The 26,654-nt window shown below is 50.6% G+C and overlaps 2 protein-coding genes across 2 annotated transcripts in view; both read left to right on the forward strand.

The window, feature by feature from the left end:
• Window positions 1-12,471, forward strand: part of herc2 (HECT and RLD domain containing E3 ubiquitin protein ligase 2) — a 43,825-nt gene extending 31,354 nt beyond the window's left edge. Inside the window, 24 exon segments of the mRNA XM_067230084.1 lie at window positions 428-619; window positions 952-1,105; window positions 1,273-1,380; window positions 1,509-1,640; window positions 1,729-1,887; window positions 2,446-2,564; window positions 2,681-2,806; window positions 2,913-3,068; window positions 3,190-3,504; window positions 4,045-4,259; window positions 4,802-4,979; window positions 5,076-5,237; window positions 5,501-5,592; window positions 5,709-5,848; window positions 5,982-6,169; window positions 6,522-6,719; window positions 6,826-6,909; window positions 7,635-7,776; window positions 8,126-8,320; window positions 8,834-8,946; window positions 10,694-10,884; window positions 11,133-11,238; window positions 11,506-11,718; window positions 11,980-12,471. Of these exon segments, the coding sequence (XP_067086185.1) occupies window positions 428-619; window positions 952-1,105; window positions 1,273-1,380; window positions 1,509-1,640; window positions 1,729-1,887; window positions 2,446-2,564; window positions 2,681-2,806; window positions 2,913-3,068; window positions 3,190-3,504; window positions 4,045-4,259; window positions 4,802-4,979; window positions 5,076-5,237; window positions 5,501-5,592; window positions 5,709-5,848; window positions 5,982-6,169; window positions 6,522-6,719; window positions 6,826-6,909; window positions 7,635-7,776; window positions 8,126-8,320; window positions 8,834-8,946; window positions 10,694-10,884; window positions 11,133-11,238; window positions 11,506-11,718; window positions 11,980-12,252 (3,951 nt within the window). The 3' untranslated portion in view covers window positions 12,253-12,471.
• Window positions 12,472-19,784: 7,313 nt separating this feature from the next.
• The window catches only part of oca2 (oculocutaneous albinism II), a 42,510-nt gene continuing 35,640 nt past the window's right edge, over window positions 19,785-26,654 (forward strand). The window contains 8 exon segments of the mRNA XM_067229987.1: window positions 19,785-20,017; window positions 22,356-22,463; window positions 23,000-23,185; window positions 23,487-23,544; window positions 23,768-23,840; window positions 24,406-24,563; window positions 25,419-25,501; window positions 25,823-25,976. Coding sequence (XP_067086088.1) covers window positions 19,785-20,017; window positions 22,356-22,463; window positions 23,000-23,185; window positions 23,487-23,544; window positions 23,768-23,840; window positions 24,406-24,563; window positions 25,419-25,501; window positions 25,823-25,976 — 1,053 coding nt within the window.

The following is a 26,654-nucleotide window of genomic DNA, read 5'->3' on the forward strand; positions in this document are numbered from 1 at the left end:
CGGGAGTCCTGGGAGTTTTTCCTTGTCTTCCTTGAGGGTTGACGTTGGCTGAGGGGCAGTTATATGGGCATATGTGAAGCCCTCTGTGACATTGCTTGTAAAAAGGGCTATACAAATACGTTTGATTTGATTCATCTCTCTGTTCCAGCCTTCAGTTGTAGAATCTGAAGCGTTAGACACGCTCCCAGGCGTCAGGTCTAGTTGAATCTGTGTTCCTCCTAGGGAGTCTGTTGGCTGAGCGGTGAGGGAATCGGGCTAGTAATCCGAAGGTTGCCAGTTCGATTCCCGGTCATGCCAACTGACGTTGTGTCCTTTGGCAAGGCACTTCACCCTACTTGCCTCGGGGGAATGTCCCTGTACTTACTGTAAGTCGCTCTGGATAAGAGCGTCTGCTAAATGACTAAATCTAATGTAATCCTCCCCCCAGGACTCAGAGAGCCAGAACAAGGTGGTGGGTCCGGAGCCTCAGTACCTGGACGAATTCACCAGCCTCCTGGTCCCGGACGACACGCGGGTCATGGTGGACCTGCTGAAGCTGGCCGTGTCGGTCCGCGCCGGGGACAAGGGCAAGGAGGTCCTCTCGGCCGTGCTGTCGGGCATGGGCACCGCGTACCCGCAGGTGGAGTTCAGGGGTCACGGTGGGGTTTAGGGTTAGCCAGGGGCCGTGTTGTTTAAGTGTTATAAGGAAACCTTATGAAGAGTGAGCTTTGCCCTTTTCAAAAAGTGGCCCCTCCCACTTGTCATTCAGAAACTTTCCTTTAACGACCCACATTTGAAAACAGTCCTACGCCCCTGGTTTTAGCTGCAGTGTCCAGCAGGATGATGGCTAGCTGGGGCGTGTCTAGAATGTCCCATTACTGGGCTCCTCTGCTAACACACGGTTTTAACCCGTCCGTTTAAAAATAGACATCCGTTTCCCGGCTTTGAGGTAGTCCCCGCTGTGTCCTGCAGGTGGCCGACGTGCTGCTGGAGCTGTGCGTGACGGAGCTGGAGGACGTGGCGTCGGACTCTCAGAGCGGCCGGCTGTCCTCCCAGCCCGTGGTGGTGGAGAGCAGCCACCCCTACACGGACGACACCTCCACCAGCGGCACCGTCAAGATCCCAGGTAACACACACACACACTTTCTCACACACGTGGACACCCCTATGTAGATACGCTCACACACGCTTGTCACTCATGCACACGCAAACACACGTAGGGCTCTGGAAAAAAATAAGGGTATGTTCATCGGAGTAAAGTTAGTCTCTCTCGCGTGTGTGTGTGTGTGGTAGGCGCTGAGGGACTGAGAGTGGAATTCGACCGCCAGTGTTCCACCGAGAGACGCCACGACCCTCTCACCATCATGGACGGAGCCAATCGGATCGTCTCCGTCAGATCAGGTGACCACCAGTAGCCAGTCCCGTTCCAAGTCCCAAAACCTGTCATGCGAACCGAGGTTAAAGGTCGTCCTCGTCATACGAGGCCAGTTCCTGACGGCTCTCTCTCTTGTCATTGGTGCGTGCCCCAGGGAGGGAGTGGTCTGATTGGTCCAGCGAGCTGAGGATCCCGGGAGATGAGCTCAAGTGGAAGTTCACCAGCGACGGCTCCGTTAACGGCTGGGGCTGGCGCCTCACTGTCTACCCCATCATGCCTGCTGCCGGTCAGTCTGCTCTCTCAGCAAACACACACACACGGTCTTAAACACACACAGTCTCTAAGGTGTATTTGCTTCCCCCGTCTTTCCGCAGGGCCCAAAGACCTCCTGTCTGACCGCTGCATCCTGTCCTGCCCCTCCATGGCGCTGGTCACCTGCCTGCTGGACTTCCGGCTCAACTTCGCCTCCAACAGGGGCATCGTGCCCCGCCTGGCCGCCTCGCTGGCGGCCTGCGCCCAGCTCAGCGCCCTGGGTAGGAGGAGCTCGGAGCGCTGGGAGGAAACGGCATGCGAGCAGGGAGTTGATTCAGGTCTAGGGTGTTGATTCAAGTGTAGGGAGTTGATTCAGGTCTGGGATTTTGATTCAAATCTGTGAGAAATCAGACGGATATGAAGAATGAGAACGTGTATATAAATACAAACTCAGGACCCGGCCCTTCACAGTCATCATGTAGTTAAATCAGGACGTGTCAACTCAAAGTATCCATTTAGCAGCCGCTTTAATTCAAAGCGACATAGAGGGGGGATTTGACCCTGCGACCTCTAGATCAGCTCTAACTACATGCTCTTATGGTTCTTCCCTTTGGCACTTACTTTGGTTGTTCACAATGTGTGCTTCATGTTTTGGCTACTCGCGATGTTTTTTGGCTATCTTGTTGTTATGATCAGTGACCTATGCACTTTGTAAAGCTCTCTCTTGGAAGTCGCTTTGGATAAAAGCGTCTGCTAAATGAATAAATGTAAATGTAATGTAATGTAACTACTGAGCTTCAGTATGTTTCACATGACGCCGTGCTCTCCTGCGTTCCCAGCGGCGGGTCATCGCATGTGGGCCCTGCAGCGCCTCCGCAAGCTGCTGACCACCGAGTACGGCCAGTCCATCAACATCAACAGGCTGCTGGGGGACAGCGAGGGGGAGACGCGCTCCATGGTGACACCAGCACACACCACACACTCCTCCTACACCTCGACACACACTCGCTTCTCTCATTTGCAGTCTTTTTTTTTTTTTACCACCTAAAACGTTTTTCCTGTCCCCTTATCCAGAGTTTTACAGGCAGTGCGCTGGCCGCCCTGGTGAAGGGCCTGCCTGAGGCCCTGCAGAGGCAGTACGAGTACGAGGACCCCATCGTCAGAGGAGGCAAGCAGCTCCTCCACAGCCCCTTCTTCAAGGTAGGCTGCCACCGGGTCATAGGTCACCAGTCCTCCCTCTGCACTGCACAGACATGGCAGGCTGGGGTCATGGATTGAAAGCGTGCGTGTGTGTGTGTGTGTGCAGGTGTTGGTGGCGCTGGCGTGCGACCTGGAGCTGGACACACTGCCCTGCTGTGCGGAGACGCACAAGTGGGCGTGGTTCAGGCGATACTGCACCGCGTCCAGAGTGGCCGTGGCGCTGGACAAGAGGACGCCGCTGCCCAAGCCCTTCCTGGACGAGGTGAGAGTGCGTGAGACTGTGTCGACGACCAGGCCCAAAAAAACAAGGCTCTCCCAACTCCGCCCGAGGCCTCCAGCAGCCTCTCACCTAACACGGGCCCCTATCCGCTTCCTCCCCCAAGGTGACCAAGAAGATCCGCGAGCTCATGGCTGACCACGAGAGCCTGAGCGGGCTCCACGAGAGCCACGACGCCTTCCGGCGCGAGCACGACGAGCAGCTGGTGCAGTGGATGAACCGCCGGCCCGACGACTGGACGCTGTCGGCGGGGGGCAGCGGCACCATCTACGGCTGGGGCCACAACCACCGCGGCCAGCTGGGGGGCATCGAGGGGGCCAAGGTCAAGGTGCCCACCCCGACGGAGGCCCTGGCCACGCTGAGGCCGGTGCAGCTGATTGGAGGCGAGCAGACGCTGTTTGCTGTGACGGCGGACGGGAAGGTGAGAGGATGAGGTGGAGGATGAGGATGAGGAAGATTGGAGTAGATAGGATACACTGCTGTAGGGCTGGGCGATATATAAAAAAATATATATATCTCAATATTGTACAAATGTTTACGATATTCGATATACATCTCGATATGTTTGCATTTGCTTTTAAATCATAAAAAAACATGATTTTCATTTGCCCCCATTAGAAAACAACAAAAACAATTCAGATAGAACAGCTATTGTTGTTACAAAGTACAAAATGTGTAGTGAAAATATAAGCAGTTAAAAAATAATCTTGTCCAAGTGACCACCAAATATATATATGCTTGAATTTTAAATATTCGATATTCACAATATTTTACATTGTCGTCAAAATTATTGCGATATAATGTCTAATATTCAATACATCGCCCAGCCCTACACTGCTGTCTGTCTGAGTCAGCGGGCGCAGTTTCCACAGCCAGGGATCACTAAACCTGTTGTTTCTCTCTCTCCCTCCCTCCCTCTTTCCCCCTTCCTCCCTCCCTCTCCCTCCCTCCCCCTCTCCAGCTCTACGCCACAGGTTATGGGGCGGGCGGCAGGCTGGGGATCGGGGGCACGGAGTCCGTGTCCACCCCCACCCTGCTGGAGTCCATCCAGCACGTGTTCATCCGGAAGGTGGCGGTGAACTCCGGCGGGAAGCACTGCCTGGCTCTGTCGTCCGAGGGGGAGGTGTACTCCTGGGGAGAGGCCGAGGACGGGAAGCTGGGCCACGGGAACCGGAGGTCAGTCTGGGGGGAGAGAAGGAGAGGTGGGGTCAGGGGAACCGGAGGTCAGTCTGGGGGGGAGAGAAGGAGAGGTGGGGTCAGGGGAACCGGAGGTCAGTCTGGGGGGGAGAGAAGGAGAGGTGGGGTCAGGGGAACCGGAGGTCAGTCTGGGGGGGAGAGAAGGAGAGGTGGGGTCAGGGGAACCGGAGGTCAGTCTGGGGGGGAGAGAAGGAGAGGTGGGGTCAGGGGAACCGGAGGTCAGTCTGGGGGGGAGAGAAGGAGAGGTGGGGTCAGGGGAACCAGAGGTCAGTCTGGGGGGGAGAGAAGGAGAGGTGGGGTCAGGGGAACCGGAGGTCAGTCTGGGGGGGAGAGAAGGAGAGGTGGGGTCAGGGGAACCGGAGGTCAGTCTGGGGGGGAGAGAAGGAGAGGTGGGGTCAGGGGAACCGGAGGTCAGTCTGGGGGGGAGAGAAGGAGAGGTGGGGTCAGGGGAGAGATCATGGTGGTGGTCAGGGTTGAGGTCGAGTAGCTGTACTAACTGCTGGCTCCGCCTCCCCCTCCAGCCCGTGCGACCGCCCCCGGGTCATCGAGTCTCTGCGGGGGGTGGAGGTGGTGGACGTAGCGGCGGGCGGCGCCCACAGCGCCTGCATCACAGCCAGCGGGGAGCTGTACACCTGGGGCAAGGGCCGCTACGGCCGGCTGGGCCACGGAGACAGCGAGGACCAGCTCAAACCCAAACTGGTGAGTCCGGACCTCACTGACGCCCCTCACGGTGGAGGCGGTGTCCGCGATATGTCGGGATCGTAATCACGTGTGTGTGTTTGTGTGTGTGTCCAGGTGGACGCGCTGCAGGGCCACCGGGTGATCGATGTGGCGTGCGGCAGCGGCGACGCCCAGACGCTGTGCCTGTCGGACGACGACATGGTGTGGTCCTGGGGGGACGGGGACTACGGCAAGCTGGGCCGGGGCGGCAGCGACGGCTGCAAGGTCCCCATGAAGGTAACGCCTGCCGCGGCCGGCAGGGGGCGCTGTCTGATCCACACAGGGAGGAGGAGAAGGAGGATTTTTCGGACGATTCTGGGATGATACTAGGATGATAATGAGGAGGATATTGGGGATGATGCTGGGAGGGTGATAATGAGATTGAAATGATGATGAAGCAACAGGGATATATGGATTGGGATGATGATGAGGAAGATGAGGATGATGACAGATTGAATGAAGCTGTGTGTGTGTGTGTGTCCTCTCTGTTCTCTGGTCAGATTGACTCCCTGACCGGGCTGGGCGTGGTCAAGGTGGAGTGCGGCTCCCAGTTCTCTGTGGCGCTCACCAAGTCTGGGGCAGTGTATACCTGGTACGACCTCTCCTGACCCCCCCCTGACCCCCACCCCCCGCCACACAGAGCATCAAGCTCTCCCCCCATGGCCTTAGTACGACCTGTGTGTGTGTGTGTGTGTGTGTGTCCTCCAGGGGGAAAGGAGACTACCACCGGCTGGGCCACGGCTCGGACGACCACGTGCGGCGACCCCGACAGGTGCAGGGGCTTCAGGGGAAGAAGGTCATCGCCATAGCGACGGGGTCGCTCCACTGCGTGTGCTGCACGGAGGATGGTAGGCGGGTCGCTTCTCATTCCACCTGATCCTGGTAACGGATGACGTGATTGGTCGAGAGGGCGCTTGTGTATAGCTGGGTGCCGTGTTCAGCAGACCTTGTCCATAGCTGCGGCTGTGCTCTTTGTCTCAGGAGAAGTGTACACCTGGGGGGACAACGACGAGGGCCAGCTGGGAGACGGGACCACCAACGCCATCCAGAGGCCCCGGCTGGTTGCCGCGCTGCAGGGCAAGAAGATCAACCGGGTGGCCTGCGGCTCCGCCCACACGCTGGCCTGGTCCACGAGCAAGCCCACCAACGCCGGCAAGCTGCCCGCTCAGGTACCAGCACTCCCAGACCCAGGCCTCACTCCCAGACCCAGGCCTCACTCCCAGACCCAGGCCTCCCTCCCAGACCCAGGCCTCACTCCCAGACCCAGGCCTCACTCCCAGACCCAGGCCTCTCTCCCAGACCTAGGCCTCTCTCCCAGACCCAGGCCTCTCTCCCAGACCCAGGCCTCACTCCCAGACCCAGGCCTCTCTCCCAGACCCAGGCCTCTCTCCCAGACCCAGGCCTCTCTCCCAGACCCAGGCCTCAGTCCCAGACCCAGGCCTCACTCCCAGGCCTCACTCCTCACACCCTCTCTCTCTCTCTCTCTCTCTCTCTGTGTGTGTGTGTGTGTGTGGTTCCCAGGTGCCCATGGAATACAACCACCTCCAGGAGATCCCCATCATAGCCCTGAGGAACAGGCTGCTGCTGCTGCACCACATCTCCGAGCTGTTCTGCCCCTGCATCCCCATGTTCGACCTGGAGGGCCGTCTGGGCCAGGCGGGGCACGGCCCCCCGGTGGGCTTTGACACGCTGCGTGGCATCCTCATCTCCCAGGGCAAGGTGGGACTACGTCCCCCCGGCACACAGCCAAGCGGACGCTCTCTCAAACACACCCGCCGGTCAACGTGAGCTCGTCTGATGCCTTTTTTTGGCGTCTCCCCTACAGGAAGCGGCGTTCCGCAAGGTCGTCCAGGCGACCATGGTCCGGGACCGCCAACATGGCCCTGTGGTGGAGCTCAACAGGATACAGGTACAGTAGCGCTCTCTGGTTCTGTAAGAGAACCCAGTGTGCTGGTCTGCCTGTTACTGGGTGTGTGGGAACACTTTGAAAGCAGCTGCTAATGTGACGCTCAGTTCAGCGAGCAGGCGCTGCTTTCATACTAGTGCACAATTACGGCTCGCTCTGTCCTCCCTCCCTCCCTTTTTTCCCTTCATTTTTTCTCTGCCTCTCTTCCTTTTCCCTCCCTTGTGCCTCCCTCCCTCCTTTCCCTCTCTCTCCCACCCACCCACCCTCCCTCCTCCCCTCTCTCCCACCCTCCCTCTCGTAGCCTGAGTTGTGGTCTAGACATGGCTTGGTTTCGCGGTTCCATGTGATCTTTCATTAGGGGATATCGGAGTGATGTGTGATCGGTGCTCCAGCCCTGCCTGTGGGGGGTTCCTAGCCTGAGCTGCAGACTTTACCCCCACACAGTAACTCGATGTGGGCCACTGCACTCAGACAGCCCTCCCCCCCTCCAGAGCTGAGCACGTAGCCCTGGCACAGAGAGCTGTCACTTTCACAACCTCACACTCCTCACTGATCCCTTTCTACCTGGCAGAGCTGCAGAGTGAAGAGGAACACTGACATGATCTCTCTCTCTCTCTCTCTCTCTCTCTCTCCCCCCCTCTCTCTCTATCTCTCTCGCCCTCTGTTTCTCTCTGTGTCTCTCTCCCTGCCTCCCGTCATCTCTCTCCCTCCCCCTCTCCTCCCGCCAGGTGAAGCGCTCCCGCAGTAAAGGGGGCCTGGCTGGTCCAGACGGGACCAAGTCGGTGTTTGGTCAGATGTGCTCCAAGATGAGCTCCTTCAGCCCCGACAGCCTGCTGCTGCCCCACCGCGTCTGGAAGGTCAAATTTGTGGGTAGGTTCCACCGGCGTGACCTTTGACCTCTGACCCCCGCATCACGACGACCTCTGGGTCACCTCCCCCCCCCCCCCCCCTTCACGTGGGACACTTATCAGCTGAGAGCTCAGTAGATTGTGTCCCTTTGATGTGATCTGTACTGTGTGTGTGTGTGTGTGTGTGTGTGTGTGTGTGTGTGTGTGTGTGTGTGTGTGTGTGTGTGTGTGTGTGTGTGTGTGTGTGTGTGTGTGTGTGTGTGTGTGTGTGATTGATCTAAGCATTGCGTGAGTCGATGTTCTATATTTTGCTGCTAGCTGTTCTGAGTAGTCTTTGTGTGTGAACTGCGTGTGTGTGTGTGTGCTCCCAGGCGAGTCTGTGGATGACTGTGGTGGAGGCTACAGTGAGTCCATAGCAGAGATGTGCGAGGAGCTCCAGAACGGCCTGACCCTGCTGCTCATCGTCACCCCCAACGGGCGCGACGAGTCGGGCGCCAACCGGGACTGCTTCCTGCTCAACCCCGCCGCCAAGACCCCCCTGCACATGAACATGTTCCGCTTCCTGGGTAGGAACCTCCCTGCTCCCTGTGTGGGTTCTGAGTGGTTCTGTTTATGAAGGTGTGGGTTCTGAGTGGTTCTGTTTATGAAGGTGTGGGTTCTGAGTGGTTCTGTTTATGAAGGTGTTGGTTCTGAGTGGTTCTGGTTATGAAGGTGTTGGTTCTGAGTGGTTCTGTTTATGAAGGTGTGGGTTCTGAGTGGTTCTGTTTATGAAGGTGTGGGTTCTGAGTGGTTCTGTTTATGAAGGTGTTGGTTCTGAGTGGTTCTGGTTATGAAGGTGTTGGTTCTGAGTGGTTCTGTTTATGAAGGTGTGGGTTCTGAGTGGTTCTGTTTATGAAGGTGTGGGTTCTGAGTGGTTCTGGTTATGAAGGTGTGGGTTCTGAGTGGTTCTGTTTATGAAGGTGTGGGTTCTGAGTGGTTCTGTTTATGAAGGTGTTGGTTCTGAGTGGTTCTGTTTATGAAGGTGTGGGTTCTGTGTGGTTCTGGTTATAAAGGTGTGTGGGTTCTGTGTGGTTCCGCAGGAGTTCTTCTGGGTATCGCTATCAGAACAGGCAGCCCACTCAGTCTGAACCTGGCAGAACCCGTCTGGAAGCAGCTGGCCGGAATGAACCTCACCATCGCTGACCTCAGTGAGGTATGCATTCCTCTGCTCCTTTGTGTGTGTGTGTGTGTGTGTGTGTGTGTGCGTGCCTCTGTCCTGTGTGTAAGTCCTTTTCTCATGAATTGGATATCAACTTTTCCCAGAATGTCACCTGACCTTGTACTGTATGTATGTAAGCCGTCATTGGACGTTCTGTAACCTTTCTTCAAACCCGATCTGCTGAGGGTCAAACATCCTCCTACACGTCCTAGTTTTAGTTTCTTCCAAGCTGTAGGAATGCACAACTATGCACTTTGCGTAGATTTACGTAAAACGTCTTTTCAACCTTAATCTCTTACACAACCAACGTGTTAGCAAATGTGTACGTCTGAGCATTCCGGCTCAGAACTGCACCGTGACCTTTTGACCCCGCGGTTTCCGGCAGGACGGCCGTGGCGACAGGAAGCGGCGTTCCTCTCTTCCAGTATGAACTTCCTCTGAGTGAGCCCGGGGGCGGGCACACCGTACACCTCTCCTCAGGGTTGTGTGATCCTCCTGCCCTTTGCAAGCACCGTGTACGGCCTGTGTGCACCAGTGTACGTGCCGCAAAGGCAGAGACAAGCCAGCGAGTGTAGGTCGTTCCCTCCTGCGTCCAGGCTGGGATCACGAGCTGGCGAAACGTGCGCAGGGAGCGCAGCGATGTGGGGGAGAGGTTGTCGGCGGAACAAAGCCCCCGCTGTGCGCTGCGCTGGCCCCGGAGACAGGACAAAGGTTAGGGAGCGGAGGAGCCGGCACAAGACGAGCAGTTCTCTCCCAGACGAGACACCACCCCTCCCCCATCCCACCACATGCAGGCTTTGTACCGCAGCTATCCCACGCTCACTCACGCACTCCTGCACACGTACACACACACAGGTGCACGCTCACGCACTCGCACCCGTGAAGGGTCACTTCGTTAGGGTCAATTTATGTCGGAAAAGACCCGTTTGTCTAACCTGTCTGTCTTTCCTTTAGGTGGATAAAGACTGTCTAACCTGTCTGTCTGTCTAACTAACCTGTCTGTCTCTCCTCCAGGTGGATAAAGACTGTCTAACCTGTCAGTCTGTCTGTCTAACTAACCTGTCTGTCTCTCCTCCAGGTGGATAAAGACTGTCTAACCTGTCTGTCTAACTAACCTGTCTGTCTCTCCTTTAGGTGGATAAAGACTGTCTAACCTGTCTGTCTAACTAACCTGTCTGTCTCTCCTCCAGGTGGATAAAGACTGTCTAACCTGTCTGTCTGTCTAACTAACCTGTCTGTCTCTCCTCCAGGTGGATAAAGACTGTCTAACCTGTCTGTCTAACTAACCTGTCTGTCTCTCCTTTAGGTGGATAAAGACTGTCTAACCTGTCTGTCTAACTAACCTGTCTGTCTCTCCTCCAGGTGGATAAAGACTGTCTAACCTGTCTGTCTGTCTGTCTAACTAACCTGTCTGTCTCTCCTCCAGGTGGATAAAGACTGTCTAACCTGTCTGTCTAACTAACCTGTCTGTCTCTCCTCCAGGTGGATAAATACTGTCTGTCTGTCTAACCTGTCTGTCTCTCCTCCAGGTGGATAAAGACTGTCTAACCTGGCTTGTCTGTCTGTCTAACCTGTCTGTCTGTCTAACCTGTCTGTCTCTCCTCCAGGTGGATAAAGACTGTCTAACCTGGCTTGTCTGACTGTCTAACCTGTCTGTCTGTCTAACCTGTCTGTCTCTCCTCCAGGTGGATAAAGACTGTCTAACCTGGCTTGTCTGTCTGACTTGTCTGTCTGTCTCCAGGTGGATAAGGACTTCATCCCGGGGCTGATGTACATCCGGGACAACGAGGCGACGGCGGAGGAGTTTGAGGCGATGACGCTGCCATTCACCGTGCCCAACGCCAGCGGCCAGGACATCCAGCTGAGCTCCAAGCACTCCCACATCACCCTGGAGAACCGCGCCGAGTACGTCCGCCTGGCCATCAACTACAGGTGAGGACACGCCGCCAACACGCCGCCAACACGCCACCAACACGCCGCCAACACGCCGCCAACACGCCACCGACACACCGCCCCTGTGGGGCTCTCCCAGTGTTTCTATTGTGTGTGTGTGTGTCTCTCGTGGCTGTGTATCTCTAGAGTGTGTGTGTGTGTTTGTGTGTGTGTATCTACAGTGTGTATCTAGTGTGTGTGTGTGTGCTCTGTCCTGTTCCTCAGCCAGCTGTGTCTGTGTCCTGCAGGCTCCATGAGTTTGACGAGCAGGTGTGTGCGGTGCGTGAGGGCATGGCCCGGGTGGTCCCGGTGCCCCTGCTCTCCCTCTTCACCGGCTACGAGCTGGAGACTATGGTAGGGCCTCCCCCACGCCGGGTGTGTGTGTGTGTGTGTGTGTGCCTGTGGGATATTTTTAGTATGGAGTGTGTGTGTGTGTGTGTGTGTGTGGATAAGGGTGTGTGTGTGTGCCTGTGGGATATTTTTTGTATGGAGTGTGTGTGTGTGTGTGGATAAGGGTGTGTGTGGATAAGGGTGTGTGTGTGTGTGTGGATAAGGGTGTGTGTGTGTGTGGATAAGGGTGTGTGTGTGTGCGTAGCTCAAACCCCTCCCCCCCCTCCCCAGGTGTGTGGCAGCCCAGACATCCCCCTGCACCTCCTCAAGTCGGTGGCCACCTACAAGGGGGTGGAGCCCACGGCGCCCCTCATCCAGTGGTTCTGGGAGGTGATGGAGTCCTTCTCCAACACGGAGAGGTCCCTGTTCCTGCGCTTTGTCTGGGGCCGCACCCGCCTGCCCCGCACCATCGCCGACTTCCGGGGACGAGACTTCGTCGTCCAGGTGAGGGGGGGGGGGGGGCGTTCCATCTCACCGCTCGGACACACCGTCCAGTATACGACCACGATGCAGTGTCTGTACTTGATTTGTCAGACCTGTACAAATACGGGCCTGTGCATGTCTAGATTCTGTGCTACACATATATATCTGCGTGCTGTGTTTTTCATCGGGAGATATCGTTCTTTGTAACTGGCTCGTGACGAGCCAGCCTCGCTGTTGCGGCAGTGTTGCAGCAGTGGTCATACGTATGTCCGTGCGTTCCAGGTGCTGGACAAGTACAACCCTCCGGACCACTTCCTGCCAGAGTCGTACACCTGCTTCTTCCTGCTCAAGCTGCCCAGGTACTCCTGCAAGCTGGTGCTGGAGGAGAAGCTCAAGTACGCCATCCACTTCTGCAAGTCCATCGACACGGACGACTACGCCCGCATCGCGCTGACGGGCGAGCCGGCCGCCGACGACAGCAGCGAGGACTCGGACAACGAGGACGCCGATTCCTTCGCCTCGGACTCCACGCAGGATTACCTGACCGGACACTGACTCCCCTGACCTTTAACCCCCTGAGCCCCCCCCCCCCCCCGCGCTCGCTCGCCGGAGAAAAAGGGCGAAGGCACCCCCCACAGACTAAATGAGGATGAGAAAACACATGACGGTGTTGAATCTCACCTATTCATACGTACACATACATGAATTTATACACACACACACACATGCACACACACACATGCATTCTGCTACGACTTACCCTTACGTGGAGAAGTGAATTATGTGCAATTAGCTTTGACGGCACTGTACGCTGGAGAAGAAACCTAGACTCTCATTTAGTCTCTTTAAAAATAATTAGGAGGGGATGAGTCGCACCAGGGATTGCCACGTCCCCTGAAAACCCTGTTGGGCGCACGGCCTAGCGCTGCGGTGGACGTGCGAGCCTGTCTATCTTTAGGTTGTTGTAAATTGCGAAGGATGCCTGATAAACGAGTAGGATAGCTTTTTTTTTCTTTCAGTTTCCATTCTTTCTCGGTTACAAGTGTTTCTTCAAAAGAACCTTTTTAAAATTCAGTGTCAGTGTTTCTTACTCGGCTCGCACCAATCAGAACCCAGGGGAAAGGTCATGTGACAACGACTGTCTCTCGATTGAACACGTGTATGCTGCACTGTCCTATGAAAAAAATGTATATAATGATTGTGCCATGTATTCATGAAAAGGTCTCATTCCTGCATATTAAATGTTAATACAAACAATTCTGTTAATAAATTAAAATGATGAAAGCCCTTCTCCAGTCTCTCTTTCTCTCCCCCCCAACATGAGAATGTTTATTGCTGCTTTCAACTGATCTTTTCTTGAGTTTCTGGCCTAACCTGGATGCATTTGGAGGCAGCTCTAGGTCTCAGTGTAGACGTGCCTCATGCCCAGCCTGCCAGGTCCAGCCCAGGTTCTTCCCAAGCCTTCACTTCCCATCCTGCTCCCGGTGTGAGGCTCCAGTAAGCTTGTTGGAGGTCAGAGCCTCTTCCCCTGCTCTCTCTCTCCTGCTCTCTCTCTCTCTCCTGCTCTCTCTCTCTCTCCTGCTCTCTCTCTCTCCTGCTCTCTCTCTCTCCTGCTCTCTCTCTCTCTTGCTCTCTCTCTCTCCTGCTCTCTCTCCCCTGCTCTCTCTCCTGCTCTCTCTCCTGCTCTCTCTCTCTCCTGCTCTCTCTCTCTCCTGCTCTCTCTCTCCTGCTCTCTCTCTCTCCTGCTCTCTCTCTCTCCTGCTCTCTCTCTCTTGCGCTCTCTCCTGCTCTCTCTCCTGCTCTCTCTCTCTCCTGCTCTCTCTCTCCTGCTCTCTCTCCTGCTCTCCTGCTCCTCAGAACTGGTTCAAAGGATTACAGTGGAGCACGAGAAAACTGTGTTTTTATCACGGCTTTAATTTGGCTTTAAAAAAATCTGAGAATTCTTTGTAGTCTTACCTCCCCCCCACCTACTACCAGCCCACCACACACACACACAAACTCTGCACTTCTCTGCTCCAGATCACGTATATTTCACTGGGTCAGGTGCTTCTCCCGTGCACCAGGACCCTTGGGCCCAGGCAGGGAGGGGGGGGGGGGGGGGGGAGCTCTGAACAGCAGCGTGTGTTCAGTCTCATTCAGCCACAGAGTAGGCCTGTATTTATATGGTCAGTCCTGTGTTACGTAAACTGGCCAGCATCTTGACTCCACCACCCACTGTGAGGATACATTTGACCACGCCTCATTGTTTTATTGCTTGGTTTAAATTTAAAGCTGATAGTTACGGTCAAAATGAACTTGAGTTTTATATTGTATCTCGACTGACAGACCATACCTTACCACTCATGATTTGAATAAAGTATGCATGGTTTAGTTTGTGACAGTGCCATATCACCAAGATAACTCTTTGGTAGTTCATTGTCCAGAAACTATCAGAAAGAAGAAATGTAATGAGACTTGGAATAAGTAGGACTGTACACGAAGAGTTCAAATTCTCCACTTGATTTGTAGTGTGCAGCTTAGGGTACTTCTGCACCTCTCTGCCGAGGACCTTTTGATATGGTTCATATTCCAGCGGTCATGTGCTCTGGAGAAGTACAGCTGTCCCAGTTTTGCTGTAGTCTACTTCCCTCCCTCCCTTCCCCCCCAGGATCACTCATAAGACTAGCAGGAATGAATACCAACATGGTTCACTGGCTCTACCCGTCTTAAGGCTCAGATTTGTACATGCCACCGGTGTGTCAGGTATGCTGCATGCTGTACCAAGCAGACAGCCGTGATAATCCTGGTCTCTGGACTCTTAAGATCGAATGTGGAGTTGTGATTTGTACATGAGGGACAATACTCTCCACACACAGCAGGTCCTGTCAAGTACAGAAACCATATGTTGGGTCGTCCAATGATTTGGTCAAAAGTTATATATATATATATATATATAATCTGTTCTGTACACATTGTTTATCTTTTTACAGATCTGTTCCCATGTGTAAAGTACCTGTGCAATTATCTAAAACTCATCCTTGATAGTAAACTGTAAAGTGAAATGAGAGCTGCTGATCTTCCTCCCAGTGGGCCTGCTGATCTTCCTCCCAGTGGGCCTGCTGATCTTCCTCCCAGTGGGCCTGCTGATCTTCCTCCCAGTGTGGAGCCCCATCAACACACGGACGCATTTTGCGTCACGTATTCGCCGACGGACCCCGGCGCAGGTTTGCTGTGGGTGAGCATGTGACGCTCTGTCAGTGCCTGAACAGTCCCACAAGACCAGAGAGCAAGCTGCCCCCTGGTCATCCTGCCTCTGGTGCTCCGTGTCTCTGATGTCAGAGGACATTGTGGTTGCATAGCAGGTGACCGCGGCTGAATGGGAGCCATTGTTTCTGGAGCCATCCGAGCGCCTGGCTGGCGTGAATGGGAATGGATCTTACACAAGACTAAATGACGCTTATAATTGCGTTGTTTAAAGTTTGGCACTGTACAAATACGACATGTGTCTTGTGACATGAGGATTTCCTGAAAAGAGGAAGTTTTTTTTATTTAAGGATCCTTTTGAGAAATCAGAGAACAGCTTTAACAGTATAAGTCAATGGTGAGGTTGAATTCGAACTACAAAGATGGGCTAGCTCCTAAAGTTAGTTTATCCCCAAATATTTGGAAATATTTGGGGATTAAGTCTGTTTCGGGTTCGACAGTGTCATTTGAGATGTGTTACTCCAAGGATTTGGGATTTATGGTTAGTATTTTTAGGAAGCAAATAAAAGGACAGGCATGTTGGCGGACCTCAGACAGTGTCTGGACCACAAGGCCTCTCAACGTCTCCCAAAGTCCCTCAATCTTTCTTATTCTGCATGAAAGATCTTTTCCTAGCCGTGGGAATTTTTCTTGACTGGACCTTGAGTTTGGACTTCTATGGGCACTTGCAAGGCCATACATGACAATCCATTTGATAAGTGGCTGCCACAAATCCAAACTGATTTCAATAGCTTCACTTTTGTCTTGTTATCTTGCAATGGACCCGAGGTGAGTGAAATTGAGTTTTCAAACAGACGTCTTGGAATGAAGCTCTGTCTGTTTCCAGGACCTTGTTCGGAGGTGTTGGAGCGTTTTCTGAAGGGTTTACTTAAAGCTGAGCAGTCTCTGCCCTGTCTGACCTCTCCACACCCTAAATCTCCAGAGATGATCAGGTTTGTCAGAACGGCTTGGCTAGACGTCCCTGCACAGGATACTGACCCACTCGCACCATGAAGTTCAGCCTATGGCTGAATTGGAAAGCTCTAGAAACCCCTGATCCAGCATTTTAATAACAGCTACGCCATGGTTATTATTACATAACCAAGTGGTGACATTAAGGGGTCACTATAACAGGCAGAAGGCATCCTACTTACTTCAAATCCCCAAGGAAAGACGTTTCTGACCAGTGAAAAGTGATTTGCTGTCTGTTGACCTTTGATTGTGAGAGTGGGTGTGTGTCAGGGTTTGAGGTCTTTGGATTTCTGCCATGAGGTCTTGGTCTGGATGTTCCTGAATCCTGTGTTTTAGTCCCCACGTGTAAACATACTATAAATGAATTAGCCATTACATGTATTAGTAAGTGAGAAGGTGTGGGGGAGTTAGCTGTGTGTCTGACACTGAAAGCCTGGCAATTAGAGGGGCGTAGAGGGTGTTGGAGGTGGGCGTGAGCAGATGGAGAGGGTGGATGTGGAGCAGCTCCCAGGCCAGCATTCCTCAGAGAGAAGGAACACCCCTCCCACCAGATACACACCACGGCTTACTGAGGGCACTGCTTTCTCCTCGAGCTAAACCTCACCTCTCTCCTTCCTTCCCTCCCTCTCTCTCTCTCTCTCTCTCTCTTTCCATCTTGGTGCAGAGGGAGTACTCGACCGGCCAGGCAGACTCCAAGAAGCAACAGACACACTCTTTTTTTTATTGGAGTACCCAGGTAGATACCGTACAATTCAGCAAGTCACGTTCATCATCATCATCATCATCATCACCATCATCTACTCATCATCCTCAACAAAATCATCTGTGATTCTCGGGGAAGACTTTCCAAAGTAAGTGGTTTTTATTTGTTATCATATGCAGAAGAGATGGGACACTTTCTTCATCCTGTCATGTTTTTTGTTTATTTATATCGTTTTTCCTAATCATCCTTTTTGATTTCCTATTCTGTTTAAAAAATACATGAGATAAATATTGTGAGGTCCAAAGAAAAGGTTACAAATTATACATTTTTATTTTAATGGGGGTGGGGTGGGGGGGGTTACACAAGAGAATGAATGAGCTGAGTGTTTTAGGTTAAGGACATTAGGAATGACGGAGAATTACCTCATCACCTCTGTGGTTCTCAGCATCGGACCAATCTCTTCTTCTCTCCTTCCAGAGCGGACACACACACACACACACAGAGACACACACAGATGTGATTGAAGCGCTTAAGTAGCTTGAATGATTATGCCTCTTCAGTCATCTTCCTCCAAACCCTCTGGGAGCTTGTTGACGGTTCCTGTTTGACCACAGCCTGCCTGCTGGGCAGCACTTTCCAAACACAGAGATTACGCGGCTCCTTCATGCGTGTTTAAAGATTAGCTCAAGGCAGGTTAAACGTTAAAGAGGGATGTGTTTGATTTGTCAACGTTACAGAATGGAATCTAAACAAACACCTGCATGGTGTGGATCTCTTGGGGCATTTATCTGTAACATTTAATCCGGATGCATGGTAAAAAGTAACTATCCAGTGGCCTGTTTTGGGCATGCTCAGTTGAGTTTGAGATTAATCCGGTTACAAAAGAAACAATGGATGGAGCTAATCTCTCATTTTAACAGTGTAGACTTACTTGTTTGATCTTCATCTCTCTCACAAGTTTGAAACTGTACAGAAAGACAGCAGGAACTTCATGTTGTCACTATTTTCACCGCCCCTGATTTCTCTATGGACACACACACACACACAAACCACAAGCATGAAACAAAAGTAGTCATGAGGAAACAGATGAAGAACGCAGGATAAGCTCAGAGTTATGTAAAAAGATGTCACACCAAGTTGTGACGTGACTTTTCCTTACCTCTAAGGCGGATTGGATGTGTGTATGTGTGTGTGATGGTCCACAAGGAGATAAGAGGAGATTACCTTTGGCACTTATTTGGTTTTCCACAATGTATGCTTCATGTTTTGGCTGCTCGCAATGTTTGGGGCTATCTCGTTGTTATGATCAGTGACCTATGCTCTTTAGTAAAGCTCTCTCTTGGAAGTCGCTTTGGATAAAAGCGTATGCTAAATGTAAATAACAGGATGACTAGGAAAAGGGTTTACATGAAATGATTAGCCTTCAGCATCAAACAAAGCCAATCTTGCGGTAGGCTAATGTAATTATCTCCTCAAACAAATTGAACGTAGTAATTCCACAGCATATCTGACGGGCATCATCTAACATGTTTAAGGATAAGGAACTCATGCTGATGCAACTCTAACTGACAGTTTGGAAATTTAACGATTTGATCCTCAGTCATTTTCTCTGTAGTTAGCTAAACCAATTATATAAACCCTTGTTCATTCCTCGCGAGATCACGGTAAAGAAAAGAGCTCTCCCCACGCGGGTGACCATATTGACCTTATAGCTCGGCACGTGAACGCAAATCCCTTTTGTGAAGTCAAGGGACTGCTAATGGTGTCCACATGTTTTATTATACGTTATTGCTCACAGCAATGAGAGCAATAACGCAATCTCCCACGCTCGACTGAATATGACAGAGGCAGAACAACATAGACACAGGTGACTGTTTGTAGGCTATGCAAACGCGTAGGGAGTGACATGGAAGCTGGACCCAGTGGGTTTTTTATTCCCTTACCAGTTCATCTAAAACTCACTACCGCTACTGCTACCTCCGAGCCGGCTAGTGTAGCTGGTAGGAGGCTGGAGCCTGGAGCACAGCAGCCGACGTTGGGTCTTAAATCTCCAATCAGTCCAGGACAGGAGGTCAAAGCGAGCTGCGCCACAGATCCTCTCAAACGGATGTGTCCCTGCGCTCCACAGCCGGCCTCAGGGAGCGGCCCAGGGCAGGAGAGAGGGAATGTTAGCTAGTGTAGTCAAGCAATGTGTCTGGGTTTGGCCTGTAGCCAGCCTCCAGGCTGCATCAGCGGTCGGTGAGCAGGCTAATCCCTTCATATCGAGCGTGTCTGGAGAGGCCCCTGAAAACAAGTGCATGTTCACACACCTATTACAAAGAAATGCACCTGATTAGTAGCGATTCTGAGCTGTGTTCAAAACTGATCCAGTCACCTGGTTAAATAATAATAATTTAGGCTACGTTATTTCTGTAACTGACAGTTACAGAATTCCGGGAGTTTTCAAAGTTGGAAACTTTACATGGGAATTAATTAATGGGAATAAAATGGAAATGTGCAAAATAGCAGGTATAGTCTATAAACAGGGAACTTAAATCCAGTTGGGGGGGGGGGGGGGGGGGGGGACATCTTGCAGCATCATTTTTGTTAAAGCAACCACATTGAATGCAAATTCAGTTCAATTTCTACCCTGTGCATTTCTCAATCACATGCACAACTGCAGGGCTATTGAGGCAACGCCCCCTGAATCCACTGTATTTTCATCACGCACAGATCATTTGTAGTATCCTAAACACTACATACCCTACTACTGCATTTGAGCCCAAGGACCACATCCAGTCCAAACATTTGAATGAAATAATCGATTCAAGTTCTAATCAGAAATACATCAAAGTCAAAAAAAAACTTTTGGTATGAGTTTGCATTCCTCTGCCAAGCAACATTTTATATTTATGTTTGTATTTGATAGTTTGCATAAATTGCCCCAAATTACCAATGAATTCCCTTTCATTTTCGTACATTCCTAAATTTCTCTTTGTAACTCTAGTAACTGTCTTTTAAGGGATTTAAAATTTTGTATCTCCTTTTGGATCCAATTACAGGACTAATTGTTCTTCTCTTTATCAGATCAAGCTTTCAAAACCACTTGTTTATTCCTACAAATCGAAACAATTTTGGAACCGACTGAAATTGTTCTTTTTCTTGTCACTCCCTCTCAGTTCAGGCTTGGTGTTGACACACCTGACTCAGCATGTACCTGGAGAACAAGAGCACCCTGGAGATGTCCCAGCCCTCCAGCCAGGCCCACCAGGGGCGGGCGGCCCTGCAGTCGGCGGAGGCCGTGGCGGGGAACTTTGGCGAGCTGCGTCTGCTCCAGGGCATGTCGGGGCGAAGGGAGGCCCAGAAACTCCAGCAGCAGGCGGCCGCGGGCCCACCCCCCCGGCACTGCATCATCCACACTGAGGGCTTTCATTCGGACGACGGGTAAGACATGACCAGGGCCGTGACAGCATACTAGGCACCGGAGCTACGGGCCTCAGTATGAAAAAGCGAATCAGTCTCAGTTATTGTTGTTAATATTGCCCTGCTACAGATATTACCACGTCCCAGAGCTAGGACGTCTGTGGTTAGATCTCACTAGAACTCACAGGCTCTTTTCTGATTGGACCCCTCTTGTTTAGTCCAGAGGGGTCAGTCCCTTTTGTTGGTTTGTCTCATTAAAGGGTTTTTATGATGTTTGTGTTCCACCATCCATCCTCAACAGAGGCACAAATGTTGGACAGCTGTTGAAGCAAAGTAAATATTGGGGGTGTAAAAAATCAAACTGGCAAAGGATGGAAACAATGAAAAGATTCTTGTTATCCAAAAGATTTGTTCTCTCCCTATAGGGACTAAATGATGCGGTGATGTAACAGTGGGTGGATGGAGATGTGAGTGGGCTGTGTCTCACATGCTAAATCCTGTTATCCTCACTCCACCTGTCACAGCACAACTTCCTCCTGTGTGGGAGCTGATGTGGAAAAGAGGAGGATTTCCTGGTGCAGCTGGCTCTGTGTGTGTCTATGGGTGTGTATGGATGTGCGTTTAGGTGTGGCTGTGTGTGTGTGGGGCTGTGTGTGTGTGTGGTGTGTGTGCGTGTGATCAAGGAGGGTTGCTAATCTCAGGCCTGTGGCTGTGACTTTATTGAGATTAAACGCTGGAATTTTTGTTTCACTCAGAATGCCAAACCTTTCAGTACTAGAGAATTATGATGGTTATCCTGGTGCAAAGTTTTGGTTCACAGCTAATCAGCCTTTGTAGTGTGTTCATCCAGTAGTCTACGTTTATACGACAACTATTAGTTGTTGGTTGTTGTTAATATTTTCCATAGGAAACAACATCTAGACATCTAGTAAAAATGTCTTGTCATCTGACAATTTAAACAAAACACATTAGTATTAATTCCCTTGGCTATAATCATTCGAAAATAATATAAATCGTGTCAGAACATGCAATTAGGCTTTTCCTCAATGTTTTGGAGCAGCCAAATAGGGACCTGTAGAGTTAAATTGTATACTTACAACTGTAAGTTGTAATATACAACCGTTAGTAATGCACACATTGTAGGTGCTGTCCATAAACGGGTCTCCAGGAAGGAAGACAGCCCTGTCTATGGAGAAACGCTCCATGTGCTTGGCTTCACATGCAATACCAGACCTTTTGACAGAGATGATGAAAGCCCTTCAGGGTGATCAGATCAAAACAGAGGCAATTTAATTGGCCGTCATTATGGCTCGTAAAATGTTAATCTAACTTCACTTTCGGGTTTGTGATTTCACAGTTGTCGCTCAATATTTGTGCCCAAGCATATCTACAGGGCTGTAGTAGCAGAATTACCTACTGTCCCCAAATCAGTTATTTTCCTGTGTCCTAGATCTGGTATCTCTTGATTGCTGTGTGAACTGTGCCAAACATTTCTACAGGGTTGTAGTAGCAGTATGTATGGTTTTAAATGTAGGACTGACCTAAAAACGTGTTTTTGGAAAATACAAATCAGTATATTCTGCTCTGTCAATTAGAAAATCATATTTCTCAACTTCATTGGTTAAGTTAATTGGTTAAGGCACATTCTTTACTATTCTTGTATATAGTTATGGGATGCTTACTTTCATTGTTAAACTAATACTTTAAGCTACAAGGCTTTGACTAGACTGGCATTTGTCTTTATAGACATTGCTTGTTTTAGAGATTAGGAATTTAAAGCTCTGTCAGTTTTAGCGGTCTATTAAGATAATATCTTTTACCTATATTGTAGAAATGTGGATCCAGATATTCACATGTAGTCACTCTACATAAACGTAGAACGACGTGGGAGGGGTGTGTCTTTAAAAACCATCACAGACACCAGTGTGAGTTGAGAGCGTAAGGTAACCATGGTTTCATTGTGTATAGAGCGCCAGTATTAACCTGTGTGACTGACGAGGCAGATAGCCAATGGGCAGGAGAGCGGCTAAGAGATGGTCAGGATCAAAGATCCCACCCAAGAGAAAAAATAAATAAATCAAAATAAAGTATACTTTCTAGAAAACAAACTTGCATGCATTCATGTTTTTCAGTATGTGAATGTACATCAGTACTGTATACTTCCCATTGAGTAGAAACATATACACAACATACACAAATATAATGAGAATGGATTAAGCTCTCATTGAATACATTTCTTCGAGAGTTGAGTATGCTCTTTTTTCCCCTCTTAGACAGGTTTTTGAAGGTCGGAACAGGCCCCTCTCCTGCTGGAGTGAGTGAAAGTGTGAGGGCTGATGGACGTGTCCCTGTTTTGCAGGCACAACATCAGCATGGTGAATCTCCTCAAGGGGAAAGGGAGCCAGACCAACTACACCGAGAGATCTCCCCTGCTGTGCTGCACTCACGAGGACAGGTGAGCCCTTCGGCCTGGGTCTGCACCAAATGTATGTTTCCTAATGGGGGGGAGAAAATCCAATAAAGTTGTGTTTTGTTGTCCATAAACCAAGGCCGTAATCATGATACATATATTCAAATCTGGTCAAAATGTCCCCCCCAGTATATTGATATAAAAATATAAATGTGCTACGCTACGACAGGCAACTACGCACGCTGTCTGAAATTATCATAAAAAATTGAATTTCTCTCCCCCAATGTTGACTCCATGGCTACGGCCTTGCCATAAACCTGTCACTTCTGACATACCTCCATCCCCAAATCAGTTGCCATCCCCGTGTCCTAGATCTGGCATCGCTTGCATAACACAGATTTGCTGAAAATGAAACGGCGCATGAAATATCATCATGGAAGGCGCTTGAATTACACGATGACCGTGTCATTTGCACAACGTGGTTGAATCTCATGAGAATTAAGACTCAGCCCATGCCACCTGCTTATCGTGGTGTCGTAGTCATGGTTACAGCTCACCGACTTGAGGTGGGGGTTGGTGTGTGTGTGAGACAGGACCTTGCAGGACCCAGGGTGTGGGTGCGGGGGTGGAGACGAGCCATGGGACTGCAGCGCTACGGAGCTGGAGAGGAGGTGCCGCCTGGGGAGCGAGGTCAACAGCCTGTCCCTGTCGCGGTCTTCCAACGCGGAGAAGGGCGACGCTCTGGAACACCTCAACTTCAAGCTCTCCAGTAACATGAGGTGATCTCGCTCTCCAGTCCCGCTGTTTAGTTTACTGAACTCACCCGGGTGCAGTTTGGGTACTCACCATGGTGTGTGTGTGTGTGAATAATGACACAGCATTGCAGCAATTGTGATATTAGAAATATGAATTCATATTGTTATTTCAGTAAGACTTTCCGGAAGGCTGAGGAAGCCTTTTTCCTGCTTTGTTAGACATGACAAAGCACGTTCTGGTCAGATGACAGGTCTCAGATCACAGAAGACTGTCTGGTATGTCTTACAGGTTTATTTGTTCCTAAAACATTCTTATCTTGTGTAGATGCTGCATCAGGAACGCCAAGGTCGCCTGCATCTTTACTTTAGTCGTCCTGTCTTCTGTAAGTAGATCCATCGTGACCTAATTCCAAGTGCAAGCATCCCATCGGAAAACTGTGTCATTATACATTTATTCGACGTATAAATTACCTTCCGGTTCATTCCACATCTCATGTTAGCCCAAGTGGAATAGAACAAGCGTGTGAGGAAAGCTGTGTTGTCTAAGCGTTTTGAAGTGGTGGGAGGGATCATTAAACGTGACTTCCAAGTATGTTTTGGTTTCAGTTGTTCTTCAGCATGTACCCAGATCGAGACAACCCCTGGAAGATGCTGGCAGTGTCTTCCACAGAGAGCTTCTGTATCCTTCCGCCCTGGTGCCCGTGGCTCTGTCTAGTTCCTGGGCTGTGTCTCCATCCCTGTACCACTAGACTATTTAGCACACCAGAAAAAATACCTCCCTATGTATCTGTCTTGTAGAGTTCATCAAAAATACCAGGATACCTTTCTAGCATAGCGTTTTGCAGTATGCGGGCCAATAAGCGGGCCAATACAAAACTGTCTGCGCCCGTTTATTGACGTTCCATGGTGGTTATATGGAGAAATGCTAGATCCCAACTGTATGCATTCTGCATTCAACACGTACTGCATATGTACATTGTATGGACGGCTGTAGGGCTACTAGGTTAATATGTACACGCCTGGCTTCTGTCTAAGTGTCTACTTACATGGCCAGCCCAGGGGTGAGGGACCTCATGTCACCACCTCATTAATCAAGGTACACCACACCTTCCCCAAGGTCAGACAGACCTCCCTCCAGGATATCACCTGTCAGTCTGAATACCGGAGAATGTAGCTCATTTACAAATCAATTATAAGCAACCTTCAAGTGTAACTTTCTCTTAACCAAGTTTGCCCCCATGTAGCAATGAACCTGACAGATTTCCGTGACAACGCCCTGCTAAAGCTGCAGGTGGGCGGGCCCTTTGTTGGAGGGATGGTTGATCTGACCAATCAGGAGTACATCCTGATCCAGGTGGAGCAGAACGAGGAGGCGGGGCCTAGGAGGAGGCGGGCTCAGCAGGTATACGTCCACGACCACGCTGTGGTCGCTGCACTGATCTGAGATCAGCTTCAGGCTCTCCCTGTGTCTCACTGCTGTGGTTATACAATAAAGCCTCGTTGCACACTGAGTCAGAAATTTTCGTATGCGTTTTTGCGCAATCGTCAGCCAAAAAATTTGGTGGCTCTGAATTGTCCAAAAAACTCTCAAAATGCTGGCTATGGATGCGAAAAACGCAGAGAACCTTTTTTGGACAGTCCAAGTTTCAGAGGCAGGTGTAAGCGCAATGGACATAACGCGAGGTCAAATTATTTTTTTAACGTGCAAACATTTCGGACACAAATTTCGGACTCAGTGTGCAAAGGCCTTAAGAGCTGCAGAATGGGAGCCTGTCGACTGGTCTGAGATCAGGTTTCTTATCTTCCTTATGCTTGATTTCTATGGTTGGACAGCTGCAGAATGGGAGTCCGTTGCACAAACAGGGTTTATTCCAGAGAACATGACTTATGTTAGAGCAGTGGTTCTCAACCCTGGTCCTCAAGTACCCCCTGTCCTGCATGTTTGACACACCTGATTCAAATGAATGGGTCGTTATCTAGTTATGCAGAAGCCTGCTAACGACCATTCATTTGAATCAGGTGTGTTTGAACACCAACATAGCTCTGCAGCTATGTTGGTCTACTGTATTGCATCATTTATCACAACATACAAAACACCTTGTTTGTGCTTCGTTTGAGTTAGGTTCATGGTGGCCATTTTAATTAGCTTACTGTTAAAGGTTTGCACAAATCATAACTCGGAAAACAGAAAACCTTGCTTTTAGTTTAGAAATTATGATACTGATAGGATTCTATTTTAACGTATCGTTTCCAACAGGTGTTATATAACTGGACCATACCCCTCCACTCTGAACGCAGCAACCAGATACTCACAACCAGAACGTTTGAGATGTTGAGCAGGTAACTCTTAATTTGTTCTTCTAAGATGATTTATTGTTTTTGCCATTTTCTGCTTTATTGGATAGTGAGAGTTAGAGAGAGACTTGAAGGTGAGAGGAGAGAGAGAAGGATAGACATACAGGATGGGCGGGAATCGAACCCGGGTCCCTACGGTAAGTCCTCGACCTATCTGGTCAGCGCTCCACCAGGAACCCCCCCCCAAGCAGGGAGCTAGTTGTACAGACCAGTGGCATGACAGTCCAGACAGTGATGACAGTTCAGACAGTGATGACAGTTGACCAAACACCGTTGTAACGTTGTGCCTCTGTGTGCCCCCCCCAGCGAGCCCATCCTGATCACCGTGCAGGCCTTCCTCCTGGACACCCAGGTGGTGCCTCTCTCCATCACCCACCAGTCCCTCTTCGTTACCGTGGAAACCCAGGTGGTCATTGCCGGGGCCATCCTGGCGGGCGTCTACGTGCTCATCATCTTTGAGGTAGTCTGAGCTCTCCTGACCTCTCCTGACCTCTCCTGACTCCTCCCTCCCTCCCCCCCTCCGTCATCATCTTTGAGGTAGTCTGAGCTCTCCTGACCTCTCCTGACTCCTCCCTCCCCCCCTCCCCCCCTCCGTCCTCGTAAGCATAGCTCTGTATTTTACACATCCTTCAGATCAGTCATGTTCAGCTGCAGTCACAGTTGTGTTGTTAGATGGGTTTCATTAGCCCAGGAGAGAGACTGCCTACATAGTCAAACAGCTGCTTTATTTACCGGCTCACCCACACAGGGCTATATTTAGCTCCGCTGCATGTGTGGGTGCTCGGAAATATCTCTGCCACCCGCCTATTATAAACACTTCCTATTTATATCAATAGGTATCATATATATATATACTTGTTTAGACTTGAATGGCCCTGTTTCTGTTGCCGGAATACTGTATGTGCAATATGTGTGTAGGTGTGTAATTTTGTGTGTGGACATGTGTATGTAGTCGTGCGTTTGTGAGTATGAGTTTGTGTGCGTGTTTGATTTTGTGAGCTTGTGTGTGTGTGTATGTTGATGTGTGTGTGTGTGTGTGTGTCTAGGTTAAAATAGAAGGGCTCAGCTCTCTAATCCATCACAGGTGAAAGCCTCTAATCTGGTCTGGCTGCAACACCAAAGGCTGCTGGATGCCCAT

Source organism: Osmerus mordax, chromosome 26 (assembly GCF_038355195.1).
Source record: "Osmerus mordax isolate fOsmMor3 chromosome 26, fOsmMor3.pri, whole genome shotgun sequence".
Taxonomy (NCBI): Eukaryota; Metazoa; Chordata; class Actinopteri; order Osmeriformes; family Osmeridae; genus Osmerus; species Osmerus mordax.